The sequence below is a fragment of the Rhineura floridana genome, chromosome 16 (genome assembly GCF_030035675.1).
Source record: "Rhineura floridana isolate rRhiFlo1 chromosome 16, rRhiFlo1.hap2, whole genome shotgun sequence".
In the NCBI taxonomy this organism is placed as follows: Eukaryota; Metazoa; Chordata; class Lepidosauria; order Squamata; family Rhineuridae; genus Rhineura; species Rhineura floridana.
Window position 1 is genome coordinate 37,520,135 of NC_084495.1, and position 16,690 is coordinate 37,536,824.

At 44.0% G+C, this 16,690-nt stretch overlaps 1 protein-coding gene across 1 annotated transcript in view; it reads left to right on the top strand.

Moving 5' to 3' along the window:
* The window catches only part of SLC9A6 (solute carrier family 9 member A6), a 38,659-nt gene extending 22,195 nt beyond the window's left edge, over positions 1-16,464 (top strand). The window contains exons 10-16 of the mRNA XM_061598989.1: positions 750-863; positions 1,850-1,961; positions 5,569-5,722; positions 6,965-6,995; positions 8,215-8,294; positions 9,300-9,405; positions 11,216-16,464. Coding sequence (XP_061454973.1) covers positions 750-863; positions 1,850-1,961; positions 5,569-5,722; positions 6,965-6,995; positions 8,215-8,294; positions 9,300-9,405; positions 11,216-11,488 — 870 coding nt within the window. The 3' untranslated portion in view covers positions 11,489-16,464. The remainder of the gene's footprint in view (positions 1-749; positions 864-1,849; positions 1,962-5,568; positions 5,723-6,964; positions 6,996-8,214; positions 8,295-9,299; positions 9,406-11,215) is intronic.
* Positions 16,465-16,690: the final 226 nt, after the last annotated feature.

Here is a 16,690-nt window from a genome sequence, read left to right on the forward strand (position 1 = left end):
AAAACCTAACCCACCCCAAAAGCCTGCCTGAAGATGAAGACCATTGATAGAAATTAGCTGGCTTTGGGGTGTGCTTCCATCAGCTCCAACTCAAAAAACAGTATGTGGCTGGAAGAGCTGCTGGAACAACACCTTACAACATATCAGCGGTGTTCTTTGACCAATCTGACCTCCCTAGTTTGACCCTGACCTTGACTACCCCAGACCTGTCTCTTGCATACGCCCGTGTTTGCCCACGGACCACCTTGAACAGGACTTTGGACTGCCATGACCTTGCCTCTCGCCTGACCCCTTCTTTGGAATTCTGATTACATGGACACTGACCTCCAACTAGCCCTAGATATTGCTTCCACTTTTGCTTATGTTGGTGTAGCCGCTGTCAGGTACCCTGATCACTCAAGGACCTAGTAAGAGCAGCACATGGGATGACAAATACCTGCCTTTTAAGGTTTTAAATTATACTTTACAATTTTTTCTGATCCATTATAACACACACTACCATAATTACTTTTAATATTTTGTGTTAAGTATTTGTTTGACACAGGATGGCTTACAGAATATGCTGTGTCAGTAACCACAGACTTAACTATTTTTGCATTGTGTACCTAAAGAAACTCCCTGCTTAGTCATACTGTGTATGGACATGCTTGATGTTTTCTAGACAATCTTAACATCTTGTCACTGCCATAAATGAAATTAATTCTCTTACTTCTTGTGTGTGTGTGTGTGTGTGTGTCTGTTTTGTTTAGTTGTTTGAGCTCCTCAATTTCTTGGCTGAAAACTTCATCTTCTCCTACATGGGTCTTACACTGTTCACTTTCCAGAATCACGTGTTTAATCCGACATTTGTGGTGGGAGCTTTTGTATCCTTTTATGCTTGAAGAAGAAGCCTTTCACCACCACCCCAATCAACAAATGTTGAAGGAAAAACAACCTCAGATACAAATAACAATGGAATTTGTTGCATAGGATAACAGAATGGAAAAGTAGAGAAAGGAGAAACAGGGAGTGATAGAGATCTACAGCCCCGGAGCAGATCATTCTGCCTTAAGCAGGAAATGATAAATGCTGAGGGCTGTTGAGTGCTCCAAGTTGCTGCAGCAACCTTGAGAGGTCATTCAATATGGGTGTGTCACCAACAGTAACAGATTGAAAATTATCTGGAACTTCCCTAGAACTTTTGAATTCCCTGCTTACAGTCAATAGCTAATGTGGAAAGAAAGCAGCAGCCGCCGCTGTCAGAGGCAAAACCTGTGAGGAAAGGTTGAAGGAGTTGGGTGTTTTAGTTTGGAGAAGACTGAGGGGGGCCCATTTCAAACACCTGTCCTATAGAAGAGAGCAAAGACTTGTTCTCTGCAGCCAGACTAGATCTAATGGGCGTAAGTCACAGAAGGATATCGTTTGGTTGAACATGAGGAAAAACTTCTTAATCGTCAGAGCAGCTTGACAGTGAAACCAGTGGCCTACAGCACAGATGAGCTGCCCTTCACTGGAGACCTGCAAGCAGAGGCTGGACAGTCACCTGTTGGGGATGATCTAGCTCTGGATTTCCTCTGTTAAGTAGGGGATTGTGCTGGGATGGCCTACAAAGCTGCCTGAAATTCTCTGATTCCTTGAAATGCCTTCATTGGCATTTTCACCTCTTGCTGGTGCTGCTGGTTCACCAGTTGGTGCAAGGTCCTTCCTTCCCTCACAGAGGTCATTGGAACTAACTGCCCAGTGAGGAAAAGGAGTGGTAGCTGGCAAGATGAAATGTCATTGCCACTCCTTTAAACAACCTGTTTAAAGACTGCTCAATTTACACAAGCCCATGAACAGAGGAAATTCCTTAATGTGTCCACAAATCTAGCTGGCTGTGTTCTTGGGGAGAGCTGCAAACATTTACCCTTTGTCTTTCCTGCTTAATTTGGGGAGAAGAAACAAGATTGGGACAAATTTTCAACATATGATGATGTTTGCTGGTAAGTAAGCACTGGTTAGTGTGTTTCATATTAAACCCTTCATAGATTATTTTAATAAGTAATTGCTTTAGTACCCTGAGGACTGAAGTAGGCTTGCACAAAGAGAGAGGATGAGACCTTTTCAGACCTCTTTGATGTTATCTGGAAATGGAAATAGACTGCTTTCAAGTCAATCCCGGCTTACGGCGACCCTATGAATAGGGTTTTCATGGTAAGAGGTATTCAGAGGGGTTTCCCCATTGCCTCCCTCTGAGGCTGAGAGGCAGTGACTGGCCCAAGGTCACCCAGTGAGCTTCATGGCTGTGTGGGGATTCAAACCCTGGTCTCCCAGGTCACAGTCCAACACCTTAACCACCACACCACGCTGGCTCTCAGATGTTATCTTAAGAGAGTGCAATAAGAGCCCTGCCTGGTCAAAGGTCACTTCCCATGGAGGCCAGCCAGATGCCTCCCAGGAAGTTCACAAATGGGACATGCAAGCAAAGAGGATAATGCTGCCTATTGTAAGAATTATTGGGAGAGTGAGTGTATGTGAAAACATTTTGAATACTCTGCAGCTCTGCATAAATGCCAAGCATTAATAATGACAATAGTAATAACACTTGTGCGTCTTGCAGTGCATCCAGAACTTTTTTAAAAAAAATGTTGCTGATACGTTGCCTTTCCTCTTACCCTGCCCAGGCCTGCTTACAACAATAACAACAAAAACATTTAAAAACTGAGTAAGACAATTTCCAATAAAGGTACAAATGTAACCGCCAACCGTTGGTTACACGGATATGGCCCAATGATGCTACATGCCAAAGGTCTGCTGGCCATGCTGCCTGCATGCAGGCAAAGTGAGAGGTAGCAGGATCTCCACAGGGAGGGGGTTTCCTAACCAGGATGCCACCACTGAGAAGGCCCTGCTTCATATAGTTCCCTTTGGGCTACACTCGCTAAAGGAGCCACCAGCAGCAGGGCCTCACCTGCAGAAAACCTGGGTTGGCTGATACTGGGGAAGGCAATGCTTCACATACTTAGGTCCTAAGTCATCCAGGACTTGGTATGTTGCTACCAATGCTTTGAATTGGCTCCAGTTGCTCATCTGTAGCCAGGGCACTACGTGCAGGTTCAGTGTAATGCGATCCCATCTCACTGGTCTAGACAGCAAATGGACAGTGACATTCTGCACTAGCAGCAGCTTCTGGACCATCTTTGGGAGAAGCCCCATGTAGAGTGCATTGCAGTAGTCTATCCAGGAGGTTATCAGAGTATGAATTACTATAGCCAAGTTATCCCAGTACTAGAACAGCCATAACTGGAGAACCAGCTGTATCTTGGCATAGGCACTCCTTGCCACCAAGGCCTCCATTGACAACTTGGGATCTAGGGAGTGCCCCCAGACTGTGTACCTGTTCTTTCAGGGGGAGTGCCACTCTGTCCAGAACAGGCTGTCTAATTTTTGGACCTGGGAACCGTTTGCCCACAGAGACTCTGTCTTACCGGGTTTCATCTTCAGTTTATTAGCCCCATCACTGCCTCCAGGCACCGGTCCTGGACCTGTACAGCTTTTCCTGATGCGGATGAAATGGAGAGATAGAATTTACCCTTTGTCCCTGTATTTATTTATGTACATGCTACACTGAGGGTGGTCTGTTAGTTTGGTATGAGCTGCTGCCATTTGAGTGATGCCACCACATTAAAGGAGAAGTTTAGTGCAATGGCATCACTCAGATGGCGGACATTTAAAAGATGACTTAAGTATCTCTTTAGAGTTGGCCTTGGCAGGTTGGGATGTGGGGCGTGAAGGTGAATGTGGTAATAAGGGTCATAGCATGGGCAAGGATCCCAATAACTAAGCAGTTTGTTCCATATGCCCAAGAACCTTATGAACTTCCTTCTCACCTGCCACTGCGGAAGTAGTTTCTGTTCATGAAAGTCTGCTACAATAACTGTTAATCCTTAATGTGCTGCAAAATTCTGTTTGCCAGAAGTTGCATCTTGAACAATGCCATGTGGCACAGCACATTTGAGCCTAAGGAGAATTTTTTCAAAGCAGTTTATATCATCTGAGGGCAATGAGTGGGGCGGGGTTTTGTATTGCAAAGGGGAAAAGTAGCTCATAATCTCACACACACACACACAAAGATAACAAGATTGTCATCATGAGGTAGTTTGTGTGGCTGCTGACAGATGGTGCTAGCCCTGTGCAGTACAGTGTGACAGTGAGGAGGAGGCAGCATTGGCCAGGGGAAGCATAATCTGCTAGACATTGCAGCCACTGAGTGAGGAGTGGACTGCAGGGCTGCCTTTGGGAGGGAAGGACCTCCCTTCCCCATCCCGAGTCCCAGGCAGAGCTTGTGGACACAAACCCCACTGGAAAAAGGGGCAGGTAGGAGCCTTTTCGCTTCCTGTTCTGCTCAGAAGGGACGGAGGTCCTGAACTCCCTTGCTTGCTGGGGGGCCTTCAAGAGAACTTCTGCTTCTCCTCCATGAGTCGCTGGTGCAGGCACTGCAGAGGCTGAGATGCACATGCAGGCTTAGCTTGGGTGTCAAGGAAAAGGGAGGTGGGTGAGAGGGAGAGGCTGCTGGGGAAGGCCGGTCTCGCTCTCCGCAGCTGGCAGGCACGGGTGGAATAGCGGAGATGGCAATGAGAGCAATGCTGGGAGCTGGAGCCGCATCAAGCCACCACAAAGCCACTTTCCCCCCATCCCCACTGCGCTGTTCATGATGCCTGGGCCCCCCTGATCTGCCACTGCTCAGCCCCAGCTGCCTGGGCCTCATAGCCTCAGCTTGGTGTCTCGGAGGTGCCAGGGGTTGGCAAGTGCTGGCGGCAGCAGAAGGAGGAACAGAAGGACGAGCGGAGGTGGTTGTGGAAGGAGGGTGGGCCAGGCAGTCAGTGCTTGATAGGCTCTTACAGGGAGGCAAGAGAGCGACTGAGGAGGAAGAGGAGAGGGTGAAGCCTCCGCCCTCACCAGAGAGTTGCCCCAGCATCCTGTGTCTGGAGCAGGGTGGTGCTAGTGAGCAAGAGAGCCCTGCCTCTGCCGTCTCCTGGCAAAGCATCTGGAATCTGTGCAGCAGGGAAAAGCCTAAAATCCACACGCAGCCGAGGGAGGGGGAGGGGAGGGGTGGGGTGGAAGGATGCAGAGAGGATTTTGTGGACATTGCGGTGAAGGTTTAAATGGGGTGCAATGGGCAGCTGGAGAATAGGCGGGAGGCGGTGGTGTGGAAATGGGTGGTCTGTGTGCCAGGGAAGAGCTGAAAAAAGGAGGGAGGGAAAAGAGGGGGCCATGGCAATGGGGTTTGCAAATACAGAAGAGGAGGCATGGGATGGGGGTGATAGTGAAAAAGGGGTACAAAAGGGGCTACAGAACAGGAGAGGGGAGAGATGGTGGAAAGGGAGCTTAGTAGTCGCATGGGGTAGAAGGGGAAGCTCTAGGGAGTTCACATGGGTTGGCGAGTGGAAGCAAGCAGCAGCTCTGCCCCTAATAGATTTATATGTGCATGCATGCTCGCTCACTCACACTGTATGTGCAGGCTCTTGGGCATAAGTCAAGCAGCTCTTAGGAGCTTGGTCGTGGGCCATACACAGTTGTGACAAGCTTTCCATGTGCCTTTCTCCCCAGGCTTGCGTGGCGCCATGGCCTTTGCCTTGGCCATTCGGGACACGGCCACCTATGCACGGCAGATGATGTTCAGCACAACGCTGCTGATAGTGTTTTTCACTGTCTGGGTGTTTGGAGGTGGCACCACTCCCATGCTTTCGTGCCTCCATATTAGGTGAGTATAATTGTGGTACTCTTGTCTTGCATCCTTTCCTTAACTATGGAAATGTAGGGTGCAGCTTTTCATTCAGATGGTTCAGCTAGCAGGGGCTTGAGCAGGCCAATACTCTTGCTCCCCCCCCCATTTTCCTCCCTTCCATCAGTTCAAACACTACTGCCCTCTACTTTCTGTGGGTCCTTGAAATCACTAAGTCCTTGGGTTGTTTTTAATAATTTTATTTGCAACTTTTTTTAATACTGGTGAGGCTCCCATATATGCAGAAACCCCTACATACTGCCTAGAGATTATTGTAATTAAACAGTATATAAATTGTCAAAATAAAATAAAAATAAATGCCTTGGCCCTCTTTTGCTGCTCAGGCACTGGGTGATCAAGTTCAGTATAAGAAGATACAATAAGGGGTGTAATAAATAATTGCAGTTTATTATATCGTACTGAGATTGTCGATTAGGAACTTTTGTCCTTATTTCAGAATGTTGCAAGAGTGGAATCAAAGTGTTTAGTTGACTTGGTGCCATAGGATGGCAATGTTGAACAGGTAAAATGGCTGTTACTGGATGGACCACAAAATTGTTGGCCTTTACTTTTAAATCCTTCATCTCAAGACATCTCAGTAAATTCTGTTCAGATATACACATTTGGGCTTGAGAAGTTACTGGGGTCCCTACAGACTGAAGTCATTTGTATAGGCGAAGATCAGGAAGTAAATCGAAGCACATTTTATTAATAAAAAGCTTGGTTTTATTTCCTTTCACGACTGTGAATTTGAGGGCAAGTCTTCCTGGAATGAGAAGACTGCTGTGCACTTGTGAAATGTTTCCTCCTGGCCACTGGGTGTCTCCTTGGCCACGGGGATTGACGAGTAGAATAAAATCCGTGACCCAAGTGAAGGCTAACTTGTAAGGCTGCAACCCTTTACGTACATAACCTGGCTGGGAGTATGTCCCAACGAACTCCGTGGGGCTTACTTCTGAGTAGCTGTAGGATTGCACTGCATTGTTATGTTTGAGAGAGATTTCATATCTTACAATTTACAATTTTTTTGCACAGAGGGTCAAGCACATTTTATTTACTTATATCCCACTGTTCCTCTCAAAGCAGCCCAGGGTGGCAAGTGTAGTGCTTGTGTTTTTAGCTTGGAGTACACCAGCTGGGCAGTGCGAGAACCTCATAGACGTCTCAGCTCACGATCATAAGAGAGTTTGAATAATAGTTGACCTGTGCTCTTCTCTACAGGGTTGGTGTGGATGCAGATCAAGAGAACTTGGTAGGTAGTATATTCTCTAACACAGGGATGTCCACAGTAGGTACCTTGATGTTGTTGTGCCATCTTGGTTAATTTCATTGTTTAATAATTTCTTATTTTGGTATGCAAAACAATTTATAATACTTACCTCATTTTTGCAACAGCCTTGCAAAGTAGCGACTCTTCTAAGGCTACCCAATAAGCTTTGGTGGCTGAGTAGACACTTGAACTCAGTTGCAAATGTATCTTTTGTAGTGATATGCCAGGGTAAGAATTATGGACTGGGGAAACCAGTTCCAGGGCTGGTGCTAAAGGGCAGCCAGGTTGGGCCCTGGCTAAGGGCCCGTCGATAGGGTGGGGGAGGAGTAGCGCTCTCCTTCCATGATCCGCTTCTCAGCCACCTGCCTGTTTGCTGGCTCCACCTTCCTGTCTCTCCTGTCATTTGCAGCTGTGCGGGCTGTGCACGCAGGGTTGCCATTAACCAAGATGGTGGCCGGGATGTGTGCACATAGCACGCATGTGTGCCATCAAGCCTCGGTGGCCATCTTGGTTAATGGCGGTCCAGTGCGCACAGCCGCAAAAGACTGGAGAGACAGGTAGGTGGGGTGTGTGTGCATGCATGCGCCTGGGGCCCAAGGGCCCTGGCGCTGGCCCTGACCGGTCCCAAGCAGATGTGGGGGGCCTGTTAGTTCTCCCATGCATAGAATAAGCATCAATATACAAGCAGGAGCCCTTATAATAGAGACTTGTAGCTGTGCAGTATTTGAACTGGAAGCTCCTTTGAGGGATTTGTGCCATTTCCGGGCCAAAGTGAAGAAGAAGAAGAACTGAGCCGACCTTCCTTTCTATAGCTCTGTAAGCACTGCCCTCCCATGCTCACCCACAGTCACATGAACTACCGGGAAGGATGAAGAGTACATAAAAACATCATTTCAGTGCCTAGATTTGCTAGAACTCCAGCACATTTCAGTGGATCTCCACTTAAATTTAAACAACAGTGCTTAGGACAAAATTCACCTTTTCCCTCAAGAGGATGGCAAAGAAGGAATCTTCTGTTTGTTAAAGGAGGGTGGTTTGTGTCATCGAAAAGGCTTGCAAACCCCTGAGACTAATATTTCTACAGGCTATCACTGGTGGCAGTGCTTCTTTCCTGGCCAAATGTCTTGTTTGGAGACTGATTCTTTATAAATTGTGGAGAGACCAAACAATACTGTAATTGTGTTTCATTTATTTGTTTCAGGATGTGCCGGAAAATGAAAGGAGAAGTACCAAGGCAGAGAGTGCCTGGTTATTCCGACTGTGGTATAATTTTGATCACAAGTATCCTTAATACAAACAAGAATCCATTCCCCTTGGTGGTTCTTGTGTATGAGACGTTCACCTCTTGGCTTTTGTACCAGGAGGCTAACATCTGCGTCACCACATGATGGCAGGAGAGAGACTGCTCTCTGAGATGCCTCTCCCTCTCAGCTGTGGATTCTTGTCTTTATGCAGCCCATTGCTTGACAGCAAGAGCCAAAAGGTACAGTGATAAATCTGTCGTATTTTCAATTAAAGGGTCTGTCAGTTAATTTAGTCTCCTGGGAGTGTATATGTTCTCCAAAGGCATCCATCATTCATTGCACATGATCAGGCTCTAGTATAAAGTTGATATGTCTCAGAGTAAATATATCAGAGTTGTGGAACAAAATCCAATAGACATATTGCTGAAGTGTGAAATAATCTCTTTCTTGGAATTTTTCTCTGGGATAGACAGTTGGCCAGCAACTGCTGGTTGGAACAGCCTGCTTATATGAAGCTGAGTTGGGAAATAAGTTCCCAGCGCCTCTGTGTTAACTAACCTCATGTTAATTGAGGGAACATGAAAAAAGGATCAAACAGGGGTGGTGTCAAGATTCTGGAATGCTCTCCCAACTGAAATCCACCAGGCTCCCTCTTTGTGTCTCTTTGCTGAAAATTGAAGACATTCTTACAAGGGCTTTTAATGTGTAGTACCCCATTTAATCACTGCCAGTTTTAGTATGTAACATCTTTTAGCACTGCTGCTGTTAGTTTTTTTTGTGTTCCTTGTGTTGTATTTTGCTACTTTTATAATCATTACTTTTATTATTGTCTACCCTTCACCATAAGGTACGAGAAACAGGCAGTTTGTATTTTTATTATTTATTGCATATTTTCATGATTATCTTGTATGCGCTTCTCGGTTCGTATAGTGGAATTTAACATGTTGCTGTTAATATCCGTGGCTTTAGTTAAATGTTCACCCCCCTCATAAGTGCTCTCATCAAAATACTTTATTCCTTAACAAACACCCCCACCCCTCAGTTACCTGAAGCCCCTCCTGACTCATAGCGGGCCTCCTCTTACAACTACACTCCCAAGCTGCTGTGGGCCCATTGCGAGGTGCTTGACTAGCCCACAGGCTTATGAGGTATGTGTAGAACTTCCCAAAATGATAATGGGATCCTTTGTGTGTATGTTGTGTTGTGTTAGTCACAGCTGCTGAGGCTGGCCATGCAAAATTTTACTGTACTCTAGGAGCAGCCTTCTCCACTAACTGCTCTGATGGGAAGAATTACTGCTGTTGCGTTTCCAAATCAGACTTCCATTTGTTTATTTGTATGTCACTTGTCAATGCGAAACCATTGCAGCTCACAACCACATCAGAAAAGCGTACATAATAAAATGTAGCAGTATTTCAAGATAATTCACTGTTATAAAACATAACAAATCGGTTGCCTTCCATGCACATGTCAAGGCAACCGTACAAAACACAATAAAAACAGTGAAAAACGACACAGGTGATAGCAGCAGTTAAACTTAACAACGATACCAAGTGAGACACCTGTGCATCCGGCTGGAAAAGCTTGTCAGAATAAAAATGTCTTCATTTGTTTCAGATAGGTGACGACAGTGCAGATAATGGGTGCCTGTCGCATCTCAACAGGAATGCTTTTACTAGATCAGTCAAACATCTCATATTAATAAATATACAATAAGGTTACAAGAATACACTAATAATTCATACTAAGTCCTAACAATAGAAATATAAAAACATGATCCAATTAGCAGCAAAAGTAGTAACATTTTTTAAATAGAAAACTAAATGTTGCCCCAAGCAATAACATCCCCCCCGCCCCTGTCTGTCAGTGCCTCATCCTCCCAGCCCACAGATAGAAGAAAGCTAGGCAGAGAAGCAGGACTTGCAGCTAGGTGGCTTCAATAGCAGAAACGCCCTTTGCAGCTGGAGTCAGAGAAGCAGGGACCAGCCTTGCAGGACTCGCAGCTTCCAACAGAGAGCAGCCAGATGTGTTGAGAGCCTTACAGGAGAGTGTGATGGTGACGGTCACTCGCATTGGTTGTCTTAGGTTTGAACATGAAGGTTTAATTTAGTTAATGGCCGTTCAGAAGCCTATCTGCCTCCTTGAATTTGTTTAATACTATGAGAATATAAAAATTTCTGTAGCATTTTATGTGTGCAGATAGACTTCAGTGTTATATATGCATGACCCTTGTGAAAAAGGTCTTTAGCCCCATTTTATAGGTATAATTGCCAGATCCTCCGTGACGCAGAGTGGTAAGCGGCGGTAACGCAGCCGAAGCTCTGCTCACGGCCTAAAACGCATTTTGTGTACTTGGTGTTTCCAGTATGCTGGCTGGTCTATGACCGAAATAAATTTTATTCATTCATTCATTCTGCTCATGGCTGGAGTTCGATTCCAACGAAAGGAGGAAGTCGAATCTCCAGTAAAAGGGGTCGAGGTCCACTCAGCCTTCCATCCATCCGTGGTTGGTAAAATGAGTACCCGGCATACGCTGGGGGGTAAAGAAAGGCCGGGGAAGGAACTGGCAATCTCACCCCATATATACGGTCTGCTAGTAAACGTTGCAAGACGTCACCCTAAGAGTCGGAAACGACTCGCACTATAAGTGCGGGGACACCTTTACCTTTTTTACAGGTATAATTGAGACGGGAAAAAAGAGTGAGTTGTTGAAGGCCACTTAGTAAGATTGGAATCTAATTATCCTAGGTCCATATCTTGTGGAACGTGACCAGATTGCAAGGCCATCTTATCCTACTTGGACCATTGGTACCTTGTAGAAAATGACAATCCATTAAAAAAAAAAAAAAAAAGACCTACCAATATTACTACGCCAATCAAATATCTTCAGTGGCAGGAACAGACAGCCCATTTAGCACATTAGCTATTTAGTAACAGAGCTCTTTTCTTTTTATTCAGAATCAAGAGCAGCTGAAAGATGATGATTCAGACCTTATTTTGAATGACGGGGACATCAGTTTGACATACGGGGATTCCACTGTGAACACAGATTCGTTCACATCTGGTACATCGCGAAGGGTGGTAGGAAACGGTTCGGAGGATGCGCTGGACCAGGAGCTTGGCTTTGGGGACCATGAACTTGTCATAAGGGGCACGCGCCTAGTTCTCCCCATGGATGATTCAGAACCCCCTTCAAATGTTGTAGATAATGCTAGGCATGGCCCAGCATAAGATCTGTTGCCTGATTTGACTGACAGCAGAAAATAAGTTAATTAAAAAATCCACATATGATCATGAAGAAAAATGTACTGCCTACAACAAAAACCTACTGCATGTCTCAGAATGTCTAAGCTATATAAATATTATTTATTTATATGGTGTTAGGAGAATATAACTATCTGTATGAGACAACTTGTGAAGAGCAAGCTGTTAATTTCATAAGTTAAATCAGCAAACTCATGAACTATATTGTGTAGCAGTGGAACTATTTTAGAACAAAATTCGGGGGGGGGTACAAAAATGTTGCTGCCAAGATGTTCCATCCCAATTTTAACTATGTAAGAGAGTCTGCTTTTTTGTATTTCACAATGTTACATCACTTATCTGAGACCAGGAAGGAGGTGGCGGCAGCTTCGTTTGGTGTTAGCCATGCCCATTTCAGGTGGTGAACATTTCAGCGACCTAGGAGACTGGCTTTAGGGGATGATAGCTTTGGACACTTGCTAATTTCTCTGAAAAACAGCTATAGGATTTGATAAAATAGATCTTGATATAATGATGGCCTCAGTGTTAAACCTGCCATCAGCTAATAAGAAGCTGTGATGGAAAGGAAGGGCTCAGATCAAACTGTCATTTAGCAAATCATTGCTGGCTTGTTAGTAGGAGCAGTTTGCAACTCTCTACTAATTGGCATTGGAGTGTCTCATTATAAGGCCACAGGTGATTGATTCTAAAGAAGCGATTAACGGCATGTGTGTGTGTGTTGTGTTCTGTTTTTAAAATGTCTCTCTTGCCTTACACCATAGGGGCAGGGGCAGGTTCTGAGTGACGGAGCAGTCAAAGCGGGCAAAATTTGGTTTCTCACTTAGAGGATTAAGCCGTGTTTCTAGAGCAGGTAAGGACGTATGGAGGAGGCATTGCTGGCTCCTTTTAAGCTCCTAATTGAGTGGCTGTGCCTTTCTGCTACATCAAAATTTTCTTCTTGCTGCACAGTTGCTGAGAAGACCAGTTGATGTAAAATAGTTTGGTCCAGTTCCCCACTTCAACATGGAGTCTGGCTGTGTGAACAGCACATGCAAAGGTTTAAGACTCTACATGCAGGTTTTCAAACGAGACAGTTTAGGATACTAAGTAGTACTGAAAAGGGTTTGTTTGTCTGTCCACCCTGTCTAGCTGCATTTTTGTTTGGGAACTCCTTTGCATGCTTATGTGACTATAAAAAAACTTGGGCTTTGTTCTTGTCTCTCTTTAATGTTAAATGAGAAAGATGTTTGTCAGCTGCCATAGTTTATTTAGTTGTCGTCGTTGTTTTCCTGAGGAAGAGCACTGGACAACTTGCTGATGCTGCACTTTGTGTATTCAGCTTTATTCCGCAGTGATCTTTTTATTTATTTATTATTTTTTTTACACAATGCATTGGGTGGTTTTGAGAAGCCAAGAGTTCTGAATGTCTTGTTTTCTTCAGAGAAAACAGTGGCTGTATAAAACCTTTCCATGTACAACTCTTATTTTTCCTTTCAGACATAACCGTTGATGGGGCTCCACACAGTCAGTGGTACTGTAAGGCTGTACAAGCTTAACATAGTGCTCTGTTAACACAAAATGACCACCCTAGGGGGAAAAAACAGAATCCAGTCTTGATCTGTTTGAGCATCAGCTTGGGGAAGAGGTGCAACTGCTCCTTAGGCAACGCTTCAGATTCTCTGAGCTGTTCTCTCATTTCTTTCTGGGGAGAAGTCTCACTCCGGATAGAACGCCCTTCCTTCTCCCAGCAAAGAGAAAATAACAAGAAAATTGGTTGATATCATATTTGTGTGACTTAGAAATCCTTATGACTATCTTCTGCTCTATCTGGGGACAGATAGGGTAGACGTGGAGATCATGGGTTGTATCCAGCTAAGTTCTGTGCAGAGTAGACCCATTGAAATTAATGGACCTAAGTCATGTCTGAGTAGAACTAGCACTGGATAACAACGCCATGCTTTCAAATAAATGCCTTATAACTTGATCCACTTTTTATTTCCTCCCGGAGGTCAAGGGGCTGAGCAGCTGGGATCCTATAACTCGCAAGCAGGCAGACTCGCTGCTTCTCATCCTTACGAAAACAGGGCCTTTGGCTGTTGTCAGTGGGTGACCATCCCCAGCCTTTCCAGCCCTAAGCAGGCATGGGGGTGGGTGACACTCCATGCAAAAAAAAAATGCTAGGAGGTGGAATTGTTACATTACAACCAAGAAAACAAGTTATCCTCTTTTTTTTTAGAAAGAAAAGGTTTTACGTTCTCAGGTCTGAATGACATGCCTTAAGTATACTTCAGTGCAATTTTCTCTGTCCCCAAGATCATAAGATTCTTTCCCTTCTTTTAAAGAGTAAGCATTGTGTAACCAGCCAGAAAGGTCTTTCGTGCAAGCCCCATTGAAATGAAGGGAAATTTGTTAAAAACAACCCTGGTTCAGTTTTTTCCTTTACTGCTTGTGCAAGAGAAGTAGGACCTCCATTGGACCTAGGAAATGCCATTATTACCATTGTTATCACTGCAATTTGTTTGGTACCAATATGTCTTTTCTTTTTTTCCTGCTATGCAGGAATTCCATGAAGTGTGTGTGTGTGTGTATTTTTATATAATGTCTGTATCTTTGAAGTTGGATGTTAAAATAATGATAATAGGAAAATGTTCATGTGTTGAGGTTTTTACATTAATGATTTCCTTTGTTAAAGGCTTTTCCAAACAAGAGGGAATGACCTGTTTAACCCCCTCTTATTAAACCTTGTATAAACTGATAGGACCGCCGGTAATCATATTTACCAAAATATGTGTTATTCAGCAAACATACTCAGCAAATCTGCCTCTAGTTCAGAGTATATTACTGGATTCTGCACCTGTATTTCACCTGAATTGGGAGGCTGCATGTTCCCCATGGTGTCCATTTGGGTTTTGTAGGTACAAACATTTTTGTAGACAATGCGAGAGAGCTATAAGTGTTAGGCTCCCTCCCTTCCCTGCTGTCCCATAGCAGAAAGTAGCACATAGCGCAGGGCAGTGCTAGGTTTGTTTGCCTGTACCTGATACATTCATTGCCCTTAGTGGGTGGAAAGAGGGGCATAGATAGCAGGCTCAGGGAGATCTGGATACAGCTGAATCCAGTATAGTAAAACAGACAAAGAATTGAGCAAGGACAAAAAATGAGACCCACTACTAGAAATAAATATACAAGGTTTAACACCACAATAGATAAAATGTATTCAAATAATATAGCTGCTTAATTACAATACTAAACAAAATGATATTACCAGATGGAGCCTGATCAACAAACTAATGTGACAAATGGTAAATTGTGGCTGACCAAACACATTTGAACCATTTAGGTCCAATTTGTTTTCCGTATAATTTGTCACAGTAAATCTAACCACTTAACTAATCTGCCTGGATGATCTGCCTGTGCTCTTGGTCACAATTTATTGTTTGTCACATCAGTTTGTTGATCAGGTATCTATTTGGATATATCATTTTATTTATTATTGTAATTAAGCATGTTTATGAAATCCTTTATTTGTTTGAATGTATTTTATCTATTGTGGTGTTAAAGCTTGTGTGTGTTAATTTCTTTATACATTTTAGCAGTAGCAAGTCTGAGGTTTTTTCCTTGCCCATTTCATTGTTTTTGTTTTGCTTTGGAGATTGGGGCCCACACATCCTGTTTTGCTGGTTTGGAGAATCCATTATAGAGCTGCGTCATTCTTCACTGTCTAGCTGAAGACTTCCTTTCCTCCTGAGTAGGCAAATGTTCAAACGAACAACCCCTCAGTGGATACCTCCTTCTTGTTGACAGGTGGAAACAGACTTGCAATTTGCCATTTATTTAAACAGGAGGAATGTGTGAAAGGGGGGCACTTGGGGATGTTGGTTCCCTGGCACAAACAAGCCTCAGTAGCCATGGATTCATGCTAGGAATGGGGAATACATTTCTTCCTTTTGAAAGGTAGGCGAGTATGTCCTTGCAATGCTGTGGAGCAGGCCTCTTGTAGGTCTCCTTCAGAGGTACTTCCCAAGATGGTGGCCATTGAGTGTGCCTAATTTCCCTTTCTCATACATGAATTAAGAGCTATCCACATTGTTTCTTTAACATAACTATGAATTAAGGGTTTGCATACATCCACAGAAATGTTGTGGATGCTGAGCTGGCCAGGAGCATCTACCCTCAATTTCCCTTCCAGACTGAGCTGCTCTGCTAAATCAAAACTCCATTTTTCTATAATCTCTGTGTGTATGTAGTAATAAGCTCCCCATGTTCCTTTTGTACATTAGCTGTTCGGCATAGTCATGTTGACATGCTGCTGTAGTTCCAGAATTCTGATGCCGATGATTCTAACTGCTTATTGAGTTATTTTTCTGCTGTCAGGGTGATTGCTTTGGTCCCAGGTTTTATTGCATGTGAATAATAAAGAGAGCCTTTTAACAATGGAACTAATTAAAGATATCTACTGCAGTTGCCCAGGGTTTATCCATGATTTGCCAGAAATAACTAATAATAATTAGTATTGACTCAATTTCTTTGACGTTGCAGTAGAACTTAATATCTGCAAGGGGTCATTGCACCCCAGTTCTTAATGACCTCAAATATAGCTGTGGAAACCTATTACCTCCCAAGTCCAGTCACGGACCCTTACAGGCAGTGTCTGCTGCAAGAGCGCAAACTTGCTAAAGGATTAGGAAACTACTTCACTTGAAACGGTCTGTTCTGTAAACTGAATGGACATCTTTACCAGCATCAAATGACACTGTAGGTCAAGTTCTGGTTTACTCTACTTACTGTTGGGATTGTCTGTTTTTATGGTACTATTAACTGCTATAGTTGTGGCATTCTTGTAATTATATTCTTAAGCATATTGCACCTTTTTGGGTTTATGATGACTAAATCTTTTATTGTTACCTGCACTGTGAGAAAAAAAAAGAATCATGGGCCTATAAAAACAAGTTTGTTTCTTTGGATTTTGTGTCTCTGTCTTCATTTAATCCTATGAAAAATGTGTGTGCTTTTAAATTACTTTCTCAAACTTGTAGCTCACTTAGGAGGCCCCAAGATGCTTTGTACATAAATCTTCCCCGTTGTCTGGCAGCTGTTTGTTTAATGCAGCCTTCCCTATCCTGCTGCCTTCTAGATGTTTTGGATTTCAACTCTCGTCAGCCCCAGCCATCATGGTCAATAGTCAGGCAT